Genomic DNA, 17,709 nt, shown 5'->3' with positions numbered 1-17,709 from the left:
TGTTTAAGACTGCAGGGGTCTGGGAATCTAATGATTACCCGAACATATAGCGAAGGCCATTATACAAGCTTTATTGTTATCGGATTCACGAATGAAGTAAATAAATACCTTTAGGTACAATCGACAAAAATCCTCCCAATTATTCGTATATATACACTTCATGGACTCCTGTTTTGTGGGCCCTTTCCCTATCCATGTTCACGGGCCACTGTCAAATGACTGTTTCTGCCTTTATCACCCTACATGCCAACAAGAACTGGATCATCTACCTATCCACGATGGCCTTATATTGCCAGTGGTGATCAACAAGAAAAATAGAAAACACTTTAAATGTGTTTACTGGGATATGTTGTTTTGTCAATAACATCAAAAGCAACACCTCAAAATGAATATGAAATGGAATTTGACAATTTTGAATTTGATAAGAAAATTACTTCGCTTTTTGGGGGTAATTTATTTGTCAACCCGGAGGTTCACTGAAGAGCGTACGATAGCCCTTAAGATAAACTTCTCAGGTCTTTTCAAGAAGTTTACATTCACTGCTCTTTTTTGGCAGTTCTATATTTTGAATGTGTTCGAATGGTTTTCAACAAAATGGGTCTCATACCCCTAGATTTCCCATGGGACATTTCGCTTCTTTGAATAAAAGATACCCTTAAACAATGTGACACCAAAAGAGATTCAGAAAAGTAATCAATGTTTGTATCTACTTTTGACAATTCCGGAAACAGGTTATGTTTTTAAGGTTTTAAATTAAGTAATATCTTTTTTTAGTTTACTGAAATGCTTTAACAATCAAGCACTATTGTGTAATGCTTCGACCTCAGCAAACCATACATGTAGTTCACGCACATAGGGTTATACTGTGTCATTAACCAGTACCAACTACACGTGTAGAATTGATTGGATCTAACATGACACGTGCATTAGAACAGCAGAAATCTTGTCCGTGTCTTATTGCATTAAAAGTCAGATTATAGCAAAGCATAGGGCACTACAAATTACTAATAATCGTTTCAGCAGTTTAAAATGTAATTGCTCTTTGACCCTACATTCCCTTGGTTTCACAACCCACTCACCATTGAGGAATTGATTTAGCTTTTTAACGTAAATACATTTCAAAATTGCCACAGTGCCTCTTGAACCTGGTGCAGTGTAGCGTATAAGACAATGACATAATCCTTGTTCAGACTGGTGCTAGCTGCTATTTTGTTAACCGTAGAGTGCATTTTGTTCAGCAGTGTATGATATTGGTAAGCACAGAACCTTTACGTTACAGAAGGTGTTATAATGGCTATCTTGGACATATTTTATGCAGGGCTTACCGTGCCAATTATTGTGGCGCGACTCTTTACGAGAAAGTACGTGAGACTTGCCATGCCGTCCGTGGAGTTTCCAACCAAGGTAGTGAAGTCAAAATCAACTTGTAATATACTGTCTCTCACCAGTGGCGTAGCCAAGCGAGGCAAGGGCCAACTAGGCCCTGTGGGAACGTTTGCTCTCCCTCTTGCCTGATTACACCTCTGTATCTCACTAACGTTTTGTCAAGCAAAAAAAAAAACCCAAACCTAATAGAATTTGAGTATTGAAACTGCCCCTGCATGTTTTTAGGAAGGGTTTTCCAAAAGAAGAGATTTCATAATCTAAGAACGTGAAAGCAAGTACTTTTAACCGATGCTGCCATAAAGACGCATTCTCTAAAGAAAGTGCAGAAACTGAAAACTGAAATCAAGAAAAGTTTTAATTTTCATCCACTTCCCTCTCTTTTTGGTTTCTGTTCTTTTCTTCCTCTTAATATTTTGGGGGTCTCACCTTGATTCCCTTGATATATGCATGTCTCCATCAACAGACTGTACACGATATGCAGAAGAAGGCTGCAGAAGGACGTTTTCTTAATGTAAAGGGCCATCCTGTTTCTCCGCTCTGTTGATTTGTGGAAGAGTCGATTTTTTTTAGGTGGAGCTGATGGTAACATACAGATAGACATATTTATTTTGGTGAAAACAAAATCATCATGCCACTTTTGTTTTCTCCTCACCTGTGATGCAGAGTTTCTGGATTCAAAGGACGCCAGCACATTCTTGTTCGGACGTGGTATCGAAAAGCGAGGTTTGCACCACGAATGCTGCACTGAAGGATGCAGCATCGAGGAGATTTATGAATCCTGCTAAAGCAGACACTGACCTGGCTAACGTCTTGCCATTGGCGTATTCAGCTTTACAACATATAAAGTTTTCTGTCTTATTCCAAGATATGAGTGGTTGTGGTTTCTTCGCCGAAATGAAAATCAAGTAAAATGGCATTTGCTTCCTTTTATGACAGTTCGCAAACATTGAATGGGCAGGTCCTAGTTTAAACCCTTTTACCTCCCATTGCTTGGTGAAAGGATTATACCCCGGAAGCCTCAGCTGTCTCAAATAAAATCTTGGCCTCTTGACTTGTATTGCAAAAAGCATACATTTTCGAAGTCTCGATCCAACCAAATCGATCAAACCTTTCTCTTAGCTGAGAACTGAACGGATCACTAGCGCATTAAAGATTTCTTTCAGGTCCCTCACGGAAGAAATGAGGCATAATACGAGACATAACCAGCTTACTTCTCAAACTGAACAATTTTTTCGTTAAGACAACTCTGTTTGTTGGGGTGTTTGTTTGTTTGTTTATGCATCAACAGTTGCTCTTTAATTTATAGGAAGTGTTATGTTTAAACGAAGCATTTTAAAAACGAAGAATGACTCCTCCTTGCAGTGAGCGTTTGGGTTGTATATGATACCTGGAGAGTGTTTTAAAGCACGAAGAGAAATACATTTCCCTACCACGTTCACGCTTATGCATTATTTAGAATTCTTCTTTTGGTAAATATATCTTTAAATACAAAAAAAAACGCAGCCCACGAAGGGTCTATGTTAAGATTATCTGGCCTTCGGTTTTTTCTTTCTTTTCCTTGCTGTTTCATTTTTTTCAACATGATTTTAATCTGCAAGCATGAAAGATTAAAGTTTACCTGCAAAGCAGTCAGTTTGTAAACTGCGTGATGATTTTAAAAATATGTGGGGGCTATCTTCTGCATGATTCAGAACTTCGAACTGATATGTAAGATAACGGTCCGGGACATAATTTTAGTTAATGCGCTGAAGACTGCATAATCTATATATAACCAAAGTCCTCGAAGCAAAAGGAGTAACTTAGGGGAAAGTCTCCCACAAATTGTAATTGATCCAGTTAATTATAGGTCCACAAATCTGATTTTTGAAGTTAAAGGTCGCTGTCCTCAATCTTTATTCTTTGCACTTGATTTTGAGGTTGAAAGGGCTTAATTGGGCAACCCAAGGCTGCTCTGTGGTCCCAAGTTTAGCAGTCTGCAGGTGTGCGAGGGGGTTCTTGTCATTCCACACTGTTGTGCTCCTGCCCAACAAATACTCTTTAAATTTCTCAGAAATTGCCCACGTAAGGGCTAGCAATTCCAACTTGAAGCTGGACAAGTCAGAACAACCCCTCCTGGCACCCTAAGACTGCGACTGGCATAAGCCACAGGGGGCAAATGGCCACTATCATCATACTGCAAAAGGCATGTACCAAGGCTCTTTACGGACGCATCTATTTCAACCACAAAATCACAATCAAAGCGTGGGTTCGCCAGAACGGGAGCGCTGCACAGCGCCTGCTTAAGAACTGTAAAAGCTTCATCAGCCCCTGCGGTTCCCTGCTTTTGACAGAGCCTTACCTACTAGCGAATGCAAAGGGGCAGAAATCCTGGCGAAATCGAGGACATACCGCCTATTACAGGACGCAAGTCCAAGGAACGACGGAAGTCGTTCAACAGTGGTTGGAACGGGCTAATCCCTGATATGCTCTATTTTACCAGGATGCACATAAACTCTCTAATAACTCACAATGTGGCTTAGATGAGATACAGATCTTTTGAACAAGTGGCATTTGGAACCATTGAGTTTCAACCCATTGTCAGCCAACCTACTGAAGACTTTGTCTAGTTTGTCCAGATGTTCGTCCATGTTGGATGTAAACACAAGCAAATCGTCGAGGTACAGTACCAATTCTGACATTCATGTCAGCAAAAATCAATTCCATCACACGCTGGAATGTAGGTGCACTTGGACTGTTGGTCAGTCCTTCAGGCATACGCTGAAAAACGTATAATCCCCACGGAGCATGGAAGGCAGTTTTGAGTATGGTGTAGGAGTGTAATGCTACTGGAAAATAGCCATGGGCCAGTTCCAGAGAAGAAAATAAGCGGGCACCTAAGTGATTCCAAAGTCTCTACTATTCTGGGGAGGGGAAATGCATCTTTGAATGTTTTGGCATTTAATTGCCTATAATCGATGCACAAAAACAGTTCCGGACCAAGACCACAGGGCTGGCGTAGGGATTACTAGACTTCCTGACAATGTTCTTATCTAGTAGGTCCTGCAGAAGTTTCTTTAATACCTCTTGAATCTGAATCTCGGACAACGGTACGGTATGGCAAAAATCAGATGGAGATTTATTTGCGGGGTACCCAACCCATCATCATCAAGATGCAACTTTAGACCAAGATTGCGTATCTTACAGAATGACATCGTAGGGTGGTCTATTAAAAGCCACCTTATTTCCCGGCGGACAGACGGATCTGAAGTGCCTATGATAAACTGCTCTTTCAGGGCCCCCTCTTTCAGCTGGTTTAAAGCCGCCTTTTAATTAGGGTCGGCTGCGGCAGATTTCTTTCGACCATAAAACCGCATGATAGAGCAACTGAAATTGGCAAGGCTTTCGCCCTCCAGCTGCTCTCTGGAGTAGAAACTATGATTTAAAGATTGGACTGTTTCTTGTGGGCCAAATTGGGACCGCAAATGTTTACAAAGCTTGGAGAAATCGGTTATCTCACTGAAAGGGTAACACAGAACTTCTTCCATCGCAGAACCATGGTGGTTCATTAAGGCAGCCACTTTTTGTTCATCAGTAAGACCTAATGCCGTGAGTAGGTTTCTACGTCATCTAGCCATTCCTTGAGAGATGGGTTTCATGACTTAAAAGGAGGCCCAATAAATTTAGCTTAAAAGAGTTTAACCGTTGGAGCCCTCTGGTACCGTGACTTCGAAAATGCATTGGCTCAAGTCTCGGCCAATGCCTGATTCGATAAAGAAATGGCTTCCGCCATTATTTCAGGCATAGACATAGTTGCGATGGTTGCTGCCACACCCAACCAGCAGTAAACACTCTTAAATGGACTAATACCTAAGCTACACTACATAAGATATAGGCTATAACACTCCCCAGGACTGTTAGCTTCATGAGTAATGGATAACCACCTTCATGTACAGGTGTGCCATACGGGAGGTGCTAGTTGGACTGCCCAAAATTTCGGTAATCACCCAAAAGAACTTGAGCGCACAATATGATGACAGAAGATTAAACATGGAAGAATAGTAATCCATGCTTCGTAGCCAGTGGCTATGCAAAAAGAGCTACAACCTGTCTTAATTTAAATGTAAGTAGTGCACATTGGAAAGAATGAAAGGGAACCAATGCACAAAAAACATATGACACAAAGTTAGAAATAAACATAGAAAACACTGACTGCAACAAGGGGTGTGTCGAGTCAACTTGGTTGTCTCCCCACCAGATCAGAAGTCAAACTAACCCTGGATCTTGAGACCTCCGAGATGACTCATCTCTTCTAAACTGGTAGGACTGCACAACTTCACCCGGGGATGTTGAGCACAGTGAAAGGAATATTATGTAAACTGTGTCTGGTAGTGATGGGCCATCGTACACTCCATCCTGTCTACGACGCCAAAATGCTGTAGTAAAATGGGGCTGCGATGTCACAACAAGCAGGGCTGACCTCAAAATTGATTGGGATGAATGTACGAGTCGACCAGGCAGTGATTCAGTCAATGGGGAGAAAATCTTGGTTAGTTGCCTCACACACGAATTTATTCAGCAATCAAGGCGAATTCAAGGTGGAATCATAGAAATCACAGTCATGAAGTAGAATTGTGATGAGTAGGTGTAATAAAACCCAAGGAGAAACCTCACAAAAATCTCAAGGAAAAATCCTAAGGAAAATCTCCAGGTTCAGGGACCGGTTAACTTCTACATGTACATTCTGCCTGTAACTAACAGAGAAAAATAAGGAAACCCCGTAGTTATTCAAAAAGGTGTGCGCACATAGCAAAGGTGGTCGTCAAACCCAGTACAGGCATCGTGCGCACATGCAGTCCATGTGCAATACAGTACACCATATATGCACACAGCGGTGTCTATGACAACGCCACGCCATCGGATTTCCCAATGTTTCGGTAAAAGTATACAACTCTCCCGAAAAGTCGCACACAAAATAAAATGAAAATCACTTGCCACCGGTTCTGGAGACAGGCCCCAATAGGGACACCTTACATTTCAAACAATTGTGTGCCGACAAACTGGCCACAAAGACACAACAAATTCATTGTCCAGTGGTGCTGGATAAAAGGGCGAAGTGCTAAGCGCGCAAAACATGGGTGCGCCCTAATGTACATGTAAATACGGGGTTAGGCCTTATGCAAATGAGGTCGAGTTAAATATAAACCTGTCTCTAGGAGACAAAGCTAACCAAAAGAAAATCCGTATCCCCACAATTACGAGTGAGTTGTTGAGGAAAAATGTGACATGCGGATCTGATGAGAAGTTGTGTTCGTGGCCAAACTATACTGTGAATCGCTCATATTAACTCTTTTTACGGCCTCAAGTCACGCGAGAGACAGACAATGAAATCTGGAGCACAAACCAGGGGAGCAGAAGTGCTTGAACCCATGGCCGTGGATTGAGAGACCCGTTTCAGGACCCGGTACATACGAAACAAGTTTCCTTTCCATGCGTAGTAACTAGCGGGTGTATATGGAGTGTTATAAGAGAACAGTCACATTGGAGAAAAGTTCCAATAACGACCTAGCGCCCAAGAAACTAGAGAAAAAGTTTTCATGAATCCATACCATAGGCTTGAAGATATGTTAAATTTGTTGCACGTAGGCCTTTGGCGGTAAAGTCATCCAGAGCCTAGTCTCTATCTGGTATAAAGGGATCCTAGAGGAAAGCTGGAGTTTTAACGAAGAACTTTACTCATTCACTTGTCTTGTCTTGAAGGTACGTTATTCTCCGCGAGCCATTGGCAGTGCAAAGAATAAAGATTGAGGGCAGCGACCTGTAACCTCAAAAATCAGATTTGTGGACCTATAATTAGCTGGATCAATTACAATTTGTAGGAGGACTTTCCCCTTTTGCTTCGAAAACCTGGTTATATAGATTATGTAGTCTTCAGCGCATTAACTAAAATTATGTCCCGGACCGTTATCTTACACATCAGTTCGAAGTTCTGAATCATCCAGAAGATAGCTCCTACATATTTTTAAAAATCATCACGCAGTTTACAAACTGATTGATTTGCAGGTAAACTCTAATCTTTCATTCTTCCAGATTGAAAACATATCTAAAAAAAAAACAGCAAAAAAAAAAAAGAAAAATCAAAGTGCAGGAAAATATTAAAATAGACCCTTCGTAGTCAGCGTTTTTATGTTAATGAAGGCATATCTCCTGAAAGAAGAACCATAAATAATGCATAAGCGTGGATGTGGTGCGGAAACGTATTTTTCTTCGTGCTTTAAAACACTTTCCCGGTTTCATATACAGCCCAAAAGCTCACTGCAAGGAGTCATTCTTTGTTTTTAAAATGCTTCGTTAAATATAACACTTCCTGTAAATTAAAGAGCACTGTCGATGTATAAACAATCAATCAAACAAACAGAGTTGTCTTAACAAGAAAGTTGTCTTAGTTTGAGGAATAAGCTGTTATGTCTTGTAATATTCTTCATTACTACCGTGAGAGACCTGAAAGGAATCTTTAATGCGATGTTGGTCCATTCAGTTCTCAGCTAGGAGAAAAGTTGGATCGATTTTGTTGGATCAAAACTTCGAAAATGAATGTTTTTTTCAACATAAGTCAAGAGGCCAAGATTTTATTTTGAGACAGCTGAGGCCTTCGGGGCATAATCCATTCCCCAAGTAATGGGAGGTAAAATTAAGAGCTCCCAATTTAATGTTCACGAAATGTCATAAAAATGAAGCAAATGCCATTTTATTTGTCATTATTTTGGTGAAGAAACCACCACCACTCATATCTTGGGACAAGACGGAAAACTTTTTTTGTTGTAAAGCTGAATCCACCGACGGCAAGAAGTTAGCTACGTCGGTGTTGGTGTCTCCTTTAGCATGATTTATAAATCTCCTCAAAGCTGCATCCCTCAGTGCAGCATTCGTGGTGCAAACCTCGCTTTCCAATACCACGTCCGAACAAGAATGTGCTGGCGTCCTTTGAATCCAGAAACTCTGCAGCACTGGTGAGGAGAAAACAAAAGTGGCATGATGATTTTGTTTTCACCCAAAATAACTGTGTCGTTTTGTATGTTACCATCAGCCCCACCTACCAAATTCGACTCTTTCACAAAACAACAGAGAGGAGAAACAGGAGACCTCTTTACATAAAGACAACGTCCTTCTGCAGCCTTCCTTTGCATGGCGTGTACAGTCTGTTGATGGAGACATGCATATATCAGGGGGATCAAGGTGGAACCCCAAAAAAATTAAGAGGAAGAAAAGAAGCGAAACATAAAAGGGGAACCAAAAAGAAAGCGAACTGGATGAAAACTAAAACTTTTCTTGATTTCAGTTTCTGCAATCTCTGGAGAGAATGAGTTTTTATGACAGCATCGGTTAAAGTACTTTGCTTTCACGTTCTTAGAATATGAAATCTTTTCTTTTTGAAAACCCTTCCTGAGAAAGTGTAGGGGCAGTTTCAATACTCAAATTCTGTTAGCTTTGGGTTTTTTGCTCGACAAAAGGTTAGTGAGACACAGTGGAATAGCCTGACAATAGGGAAAACAAACGTTCCCACAGGGCCTAGTTGGCCCTTGCCTTGCTTGGCTACGCCACTAGTGGGAGACAGTATTTCAAGTTGATTTTTACTTTACTACCTTGGTCGGATACTCCACGGAAGGCATGGCAAGTCTCACGTACTTTCTCATACAGAGTCGCACTACAATAAGTGGCACGGTAAGCCCTGCACAAAATACGTTCAAGATAGCCATTATAACACCTTCTATAACGTAAAGGTTCTGTGCTTACCAATGTCATACACTGCTGAAAAAATGCACTCTACGATTAACAAAATAGCAGCTAGCACCAGACTGCACAAGGATTATGTCATTGTCTTATACGCTATATTGCAGAGGCGCTGTGGCAATTTTGAATTGTATTTACATCAATTGTAATTAATTAATTAATTGTAATTAAAAAATGTAATCTGTTTGCCCAATTGTCAAAGGCAGGTAAAAAAATCGACTACTTATCTTTTATTCCAAGAGGGGCTATCGTACACTTTTCAGTGTACCTCCGGGTTGACAAATAAATTACCCCAAATATCGAAATAATTCTTTAATTAAATTCAAATTCTATTGCATATTCATTTTGAGATGTTGCTTTTGTTGTTATTGACAAAACAAGATTTCTGAGTGAACACATTTAAACTGTTTTCTATTTTCCTTGTTGATTACCACTGGCAATATAAGGCCGTCGTAGTTAGGTAGATGGTCCAGTTCTTGTTGGCATGTAGGGTGATAAAGGCAGAAACAGTCATTTTACAGTGGCCCGGGAACATGGATAGGGAAAGGGCCCACAAAACAGCGAGTCCATGAAGTGTTTATATGCGAATAACTGGGAGGATTTTTGTCGATTGTATCAAAAGGCACTTACTTCATTTGTGAATCCGATAACAATAAAGCTTGTATAATGGCCCTTGCTATATATTTTCGGGTAATCATCAGATTCCAAAGCCCCTGCGGTCTAATCACACATGTAGTTGAATAAGTCCGGCCAAGCAAACGTTTGTTCCCTTATTTATGTACGACGGAGGTACGAATGTCTTCTAAATATTTATTCTAAGCAAACTATGAGATAATTTTAACAGGTGGAAAGGCTTGCGGTAGCACCATGCAAAAGAATATGTCTCTCTTATGAGTAAGTGTGGTTCTAAAAATATTTCCAAATAGGTCACTTGGGAGACATTTTGTGGTAAATTTTTCAACATTAAGCAGACATTGGTCATTAGGGAGACATTTCAATGTCTCCCTAATGCTCCAACTACCAAAAGGAGGAAAATTTCTATCGTCCACATTGTGAGAGATGATAGATAGGGTCTTAAAGGAAAACATGCAAAGTTCGGTTCAGATCGGATTAGGGAATATTGAAATATGGCATGGTAAAGTTTGAAATATTTTGTGCACGTTCCTATGGGAACCTTCTCCGAAGTGACCTATTTTTGGTAATAACAAGAACTGGCAGTATACTCAACGTTTCGGACTGCCCACGCAGTCCTTCACCACAAATAGCCTGAAATTCCACTGAGTTAACTTTACTTACAATCTCCCTCCATCTTTAGCATCTGCGTCCAGGTGGCTATAAAGAAAGGAACAGAAAAAAATAATAAAGAAAAAACAGCTAAAAGTCACGAACAAATTGAATGACGGTTTTGCCCAATTTCATCCAAGTTATCATAAATTTGAATTTCTACTCAAGGAACACCCCCCCTTTTATGTAGCTAATCCAGATGGTGTAGAGCAAAGGGTCAATATGGACATAATAAAAACCTCATGTCACGCACACACGTAATCGTTTACACTGTACGTGCTCTGAAGCCAATTTGTCTACTCCACATGCTACATGTCGTACATGTATACGAATGACACGCACGTCCATACGTATGTGTGAGTACACACACACGGGTGGCTTGCTTGCCGTGTGGATCCCGTGCGTGAGGCTAAATTATCCCTCCGGAAAAAAACCCCTTGGACAATGCTACGTGCAGACTGAAAGCTCGCAACAATGTTCATTCTCTGTGGAGTGTAAACGATTACGCGTGAGTGACATGAGGTTTTACTACATGTATGTCTATATCGGCCCTTTGCTCTACACCATCTATATAAGATATAGATGTTATAGATGAAAATTGACATTTGACAAGTCACCTGATAGTGATTGTTATTTTAACCTATTCCTGTATTTTGTCATGAATTTTCAACTGGCCAAAAAATTGCCTTACCTCATCACTGAAGTATAATTAACATTCTTCATGGATTTGTAAAACCCCCCCAAAAAGCTCAGCGATTTTCCACCACAATTGCAAAACTCTCGTTTCGATTTGAATAAATGTAAACATAAAATGAATTAACTGACAAAAATTGCCCAACATCATCACTGAAGTATAATTATTTTTGAACAAATTCAAGTACATAGTAACTAAGCTAAAGTCTTTTTCAAGTAAGTGGCACATTTAGTTCTGCTGGTATTTTCACAGTAAACACAGTGTTGGTGTTGAACGTTCTTGACTTTGACTATGACATCGAAAATTCAATATTGGTCAGAGCCACAATTGCCTTTCGTTATAACGGTAATTGAAAGCCGGACATTAAATTAAAAGAGGGGAAATGCTTCATTTGATTCGAGACTGTGCAAACTAATATTTCTGTTTTTATCGAGTAGAAATTACAATTTATGATAACTTGGATGCAATTGGACAAAACTGTCATTCAAGTAGCCTCTTGAAACGGGGCAAAGATTTTTCCTGGTACATTTATTTTGACCTAGATGACTTTGTGTTTGGCCCTAATTGCTTATAAAGACACGATCTTGCCTCTCTTGGGCATACTGAGGCTTTGCGTGTACTGCTGCTTCTAGTGCAACCTTTGTCGTTAATACCGTTAGTTCAACAGTTTGCAAGAGCCACTATCATCATGAATCGATTCATCGTTTTGCTGCTGCTTTGCGCCATTGCAGGTGAGTTGATCATTGTGTAGACTCCGTTGGTGTCGTTTCGTTTTTGTGGTTGCACGTCAGTTTATCGTATCTTAGTGTTCCGTGATGCAGTCTTCAGAATATTCACCTTGCTCTAATCTGCTCAATGGGTCCCTGAGGGAACAAACGACGATAATGTAAACCTTTACACCCATGTTCGCCTGCACCCACGACATAGCGCATGTAGTGCACCTCACAGGCTTTCCGACCCTCGTGTGTACTCCCCGTGAACAATGGAACCTAATAACATGTATATTCGACAATTAGAGAATGCATACGCAATCTGAGATGCCCATTCAGCAGCGAGCTGGTCACGTGACGAGACCTTCCTCACATTCCGTACAATCCCACTCGCTGTGTACAAATGGAGAGCAGTTAATGTTCATTTTTGTTAAGAATATGCACATATGTACATACAACAAGGGCAGCAGTAAACATTAGTGACATACTTAGGCAAACCTGAAAGCACCTAAGTTACTTAAGATTTTACCGGGTAAATTTTATCAGTCCTGTACACGTTATCCTTTAAACACGATACACTAAACTCAGCATATACAATATTTTGTTAACGTTGCTTAACGGTATGCCTTGGTTGTCTTTATTACATATTACGCGACCACCACATTAACTCCTTTAACAAAGCCAGATCTATTAATTATCTTAATATTGTAAGGATAGTATCGGTCCCAATCATAACAGAATCGTACTGTATGTAATTGACAGTGAATGAACTCGTTGTTCTGTTGGTTGCCAGATATCAAAAACCCAAGGGGAAAAGGAAACGTATACCAGACCTAAGCAAACCAACTGCGGTCAGGCTAGCAAACAACAAGGTTGAACAGATCCTTAAAATCAACGCAATTTGGGATAGAGGTCACAGGGGCGTGCAAGCGTGAAGACCTCAAACATACCAGACCAAATCTTTATTATACCCTCTCTTGACCGCTCGACCGTTACTATATAACAAGGATAAATTCACTTCATTCTAATTCACTTCGGCGCTCAACCGAATGAATACACATTTCTCCGGCTTTGAAATAACTTTGAATGTTAACATTTCAATTAATATTTAGGGGCCACTAAAAATGTATTTTTTTAATTTTTCTTTTATTTCAAAGACCCTTGTTTTTCCTTCGGCGCTACAGTTCATGCCGTGACATCCATGGCATGTTGGGGCATATTAAATATCATACCACGATCGTAGGCGACAGTGAATCTCCGTTACAGCGCTTCCTAATGCTCTTCCAGAGTTCTCCCACTGATTAGGCTTACACTCTCGGCCATCACTCTCGCTGTAGAAGCTACTGACCGTCCAACAAGAAAATCAAGCTTCACTCGAACATGGCAAATACGTGTAATGAGACCTGAAATGAATCCAAAAATGGAAATGAGTGATGCATCAAGAGGATTCAAAATCTTAGGGAAATCAGCTGAATATTTCTGAATGTTTTTCTGTTTCACGGTTTTTGGTTGATGAATTCGTCAATTATTGATGTTACGGGGATCAGGAAGTTTAGGCGGTACTAACTCACCCATTTATCCATCCATAAACCAGGGGCGTAGCCACAGGGATGGACATGGGGGAACGTCCCCCCCCCCGCACCCACGCACATGTACACACACATACAAATTCCACGTGCTGCCCAGGGGGCCCCCCAATAACAAAAAAAAAGGTTAAATGGATACTGAATAGGGTTTATTAACAAAAGCTTCCCCCCAAAAACGATATCACTGAAAGCTGGTGCCCCAAAAGATACTTGTGCCCCCCACTAGTAAAATCCTAGTTACGCCACTACCATAAGCGCACCCATTTGGGTTTTAACTCATCTAAATATTGCGTCAGGGAAAAGCGAAACATTTTACCTGAACTCTTTGTTTTGGTAAAATCCATATCTGGGAAAAATCAGATGAAATGCTCCTAGATTTTTTTCTGAAATTGTATGTTATGAGGTTGGTGCCGTCGTGTTTTTTCAAATTCAACGTTGGCTCGGTAGAACAATTTTTTGGTGACTTTTACGTCGTTTTCCTTTCATATTTTTTTCTGTTCTTTTCGTTATAGTACAACAACTCAATGGCCACCCGGACGCAGACGCTAAACATGGAGGGAATTTGTAAGTAAAGTTATCTCTTAGAATAAATATTTAGAAAGACATTCATACCCCTCTCGTACATAAATAAGGGAACAAACATTTGCTTGGCCGGACTTTTGCAACTATGTTAAAGACCACAGGGGCTTTGAAATCTGATGATTACCCGAACATATAGCAGGGGCCATTATACAAGCTTGATTGTTATCGGATGCAGGAATGAAGTAAATAAATTTTGGTACAATCAACAAAAATCCTCCCAATTATTCGTACATATACACTTCATGGACTCGCACTTTTGTGGGCCCTTTCCCTATCCATGTTCACGGCCACTGTCAAATGACTGTTTCTGCCTTTATCACTCTTCATGCAAACAAGAACTGGACCATCTACCTAACTACGATGGCTTTATATTGCCAGTGGTGATCTGCAAGAAAAATAGAAAAAAAGTTTAAATGTGATAACTCGGAAATCTTGGTTTTTTAATAACAACAATAAAATCAGCACCTCAAAATGAATATGCAATCGAATTTGACAAATTTGAATTTGATAAGAAAATTATTTCGCCATTTGGGGTAATTTGTCAACCCAGAGGTTCACTGAAGAGCGTACGATAGCCCTTGATACAAAATCTTCTGGTCTTTTCAAGAATTTTACATTCACTGCTCTTTTTTGGCAGTTTTATACTTTCAATGTGTTCGAATGGTTTTCAACAAAATGGTTCTCATACCCCTAAAAATCCCAAGGAAAATTTTGATTCTTTGAATAAAAGATACCCTTCAACATTGTGACACCAAAAGAAATTGGTGAAGCAATTAATGTTTGCATCTACGCTTGACACTTGGACAAACAGATTAAGTTTTTATGGGTTTAAATTATTTAATATCTTTATTAGTTTACTGAAATGCTTTAACAATGAGGCAGTATTGTTTAACGCTTCGACCTTAGCAAACCATACATGTAGTTCACGTACATAATGATATACTGTGCCATCAATTAAGCAGTACCAACTACACGTGTAGAATTGATTTGGTCTAACTTGACATGTGCATCAGAAAGCAGCAATTTTGTCCGTGTCTTATTGCATTAAAAGTCAGATTATAGCAAAGCATAGGACACTACAAATTACTAATAATCGTTTCAGCAGTTTGAAATATAATTGCTCTTTGACCCTACATTCCCTTGGCTACGCAACCCACTCACCATTGAGGAATTGATATTTAGCTTCTTTAACGTAAATACATTTCATAATTGCCACAGCGCCTCTTGAACCTGGTGCAATATAGCGTATAAGACTTTGACATAATCCTTGTTCACAGTGGTGCTAGCTGTTATTTTGTTAACCGTAGAGTGCAGTTTGTTGAGCAGTGTATGACACTGGTAAGCACAAATCTTTTACGTTGTAGAAGTTGTTATAATGGCTATCTTGGACGTATTTTATGCAGGGCTTACCGTGCCAATTATTGTGGTGCGACTCTCTATGAGAAAGTACGTGAGACTTGCCATGCCGTCCGTGGAGTCTCCGACCAAGGTAGTGAAGTCAGAATCAACTTGAAATACTGTCTCTCACCAGTGGCGTAGCCAAGCGAGGCAGGGTCAACTAGGCCCTGTGGGAACGTGTGCTTTCCCTCTTGCCTGGCTATACCACTGTCTTTCACTAACCTTTTGTCGAGCAAAAACACCCAAGCTAATAGAATTTGAGTATTGAAGCTGCCCCTGCACTTTCTCAGGAGGGGTATTTCAGATTTCATAATCTAAGAACGTGAAAGCAAAGCACTTTTAACCAATGCTGTCATAAAAACGCATTCTCTCCAGAAATTGCAGAAACTGAAAACTGAAATTAAGAAAAGTTTGAGTTTTCTTTTAATTCCCTCTCTTTTTGGTTTCCCTTTTATGTTTCGCTTCTTTTCTTCCTCTTAATTTTTGGGGGGTCTCACCTTGATCCCCTTGATATATGCATGTCTCCATCAACAGACTGTACACGTCATGCAGAAGCAGTCTGCAGGACGTTGTCTTAATGTAAAGAAGTCTCCTGTTTCTCCCCGCCCTGTTAATTCGTGGAAGAGTCGATTTTTTAAGGTGGGGCTGATGGTAACATACAAAAGACAGAGTTATTTTGGGTGAAAACAAAATCATCATGGCACTTCTGTTTTCTCGTCACCTGTGATGCAGAGTTTCTGGATTCAAAGGACGCCAGCACATTCTTGTTCGGACGTGGTATTGGAAAGCGAGGTTTGCACCACGAATGCTGCACTGAAGGATGCAGCATCGAGGAGATTTATGAATCCTGCTAAAGGAGACACCAACACCGACCTAGCTAACTTCTTGCCATCGGCGGATTTAGCTTTACAACAAAAAAAGTTTTCCGTCTTTTTCCAAGATATGAGTGGTGGTGGTTTCTTCGCCGAAATAAATATCAAGTAAAATGGCATTTGCTGCCTTTTATGACAGTTCGTGAATATTGAATGGATAGGTCCTAGTTTAAACCCTTTTACCTCCCATTGCTTGGGGAATGGATTATACCCCGGAAGCCTCAGGTGTCTCAAAATAAATTTTGGGCCCTTGATTGTATCGCAAAAAACATACATTTTTGAAGTCTCGATCCACCCAAATCGATCCAACTTTTCTCCTTGCGCAAAACTGAACGGATCAACAGATCAAGTCCCTCTCAGTAGAAATGAAGTATATTACAAGACACAACAGCTTACTTCTCAAACTACGACAACCTTCTTGTTAAGACAACTGTGTTCGTTTGTTTTGAACATCGACAGTTGCTCTTTATTTTCTAGGAAGTTTTTGTTTAACGAAGCATTTTAAAAACGAAGAATGACTCCTCTTTGCATTGAGCTTATGGACTATATATGAAACCCGGATAGTGTTTTAAAGCACGAAGAAAAATACATTTACGTACCATATCCACGCTTACGCATTATTTAGAGTTCTTCTTTCGGTAAATACATCTTTGTTTACATAAAAAGGCCGACTATGCAGGGCCTATTATAAGATTACCCGGTCCTTGGTTTTCTTTCTTCTCTTGCTGTTCTGTTTTTTTCAACAAGATTTTAACCTGCAAGCATGAAGGATTAAAGTTTACCTGCACAACAGTCAGTTTGTAAACTGCGTGATGATTTTTAAAATGTGTAGGGGCTATCTTCTGCATGATTCAGAACTTCGAACTGATATGTAAGATAACGGTCCGAGACATAATTTTAGTTAATGTAGTGAAGACTACATAATCTATATAACAAAGTTTTCGAAGCAAAAGGAGTTACTTAGAGAAAAGTCTCCTACAATTGTCATTGATCCAGCTAATTATAGGGCCATTAATTGTAGGATTCGAGAACACCTTTTTGTAGTTTCTTGGGCGCTAGGTCCTTATGGGGAACTTTTCTCTAATATGACTGTTCTCTTATTACACTCCATACACACCCTCTATTTACTATGCATGGAGTAGTAGTCGTAGGACAATTCTGGACCAGCCCCCCTTTCACCTTTTTCACCAAACCCTCGATGACCTCATCGACTAAACCCCCCTATACCTCATGGACGGTTTACTCGTCACTCACCGGGACTCCCCCTGTTACTTGTGACTTATCCGGGACTTTCCTAATTCTCGGAAAAATTCACTCTCCCTTGAAGCTTTGAGAAAAAATGAAATACTATTTTAAAGACTTTTATATATAAATAGAGACAATGAACACTGAAACGAACCCGCAACGACGTCCTTTCTCATTGGGATTTA

At 40.1% G+C, this 17,709-nt stretch overlaps 1 protein-coding gene across 4 annotated transcripts in view; it reads left to right on the top strand.

Moving 5' to 3' along the window:
• Nucleotides 1-17,061, top strand: part of LOC110991241 (insulin-like peptide 02) — a 29,112-nt gene extending 12,051 nt beyond the window's left edge. For 3 of the 4 annotated variants that reach the window (XR_015426680.1, XM_087142184.1, XM_087142186.1), the window contains 2 exons: nucleotides 1,319-1,404; nucleotides 2,050-3,014. Coding sequence is in view for 3 of the 4 variants with exons in the window: in XM_087142184.1 (XP_086998310.1) it covers nucleotides 1,319-1,404; nucleotides 2,050-2,171 (208 nt within the window). In the remaining variant the exon portion in view is untranslated. Of the gene's footprint in view, nucleotides 1-1,318; nucleotides 1,405-2,049; nucleotides 3,015-11,790; nucleotides 11,863-13,939; nucleotides 13,992-15,412; nucleotides 15,499-16,139 lie in introns of those variants that run through there. The other variant, XM_087142185.1, reaches the window with a different exon arrangement.
• Nucleotides 17,062-17,709: the final 648 nt, after the last annotated feature.

The sequence above is a fragment of the Acanthaster planci genome, linkage group LG10 (genome assembly GCF_054643075.1).
Source record: "Acanthaster planci isolate LZ-2023a linkage group LG10, COTS_SCS, whole genome shotgun sequence".
NCBI classification, from domain to species: Eukaryota; Metazoa; Echinodermata; class Asteroidea; order Valvatida; family Acanthasteridae; genus Acanthaster; species Acanthaster planci.
This window is presented reverse-complemented; position numbering and strand designations above follow the sequence as displayed.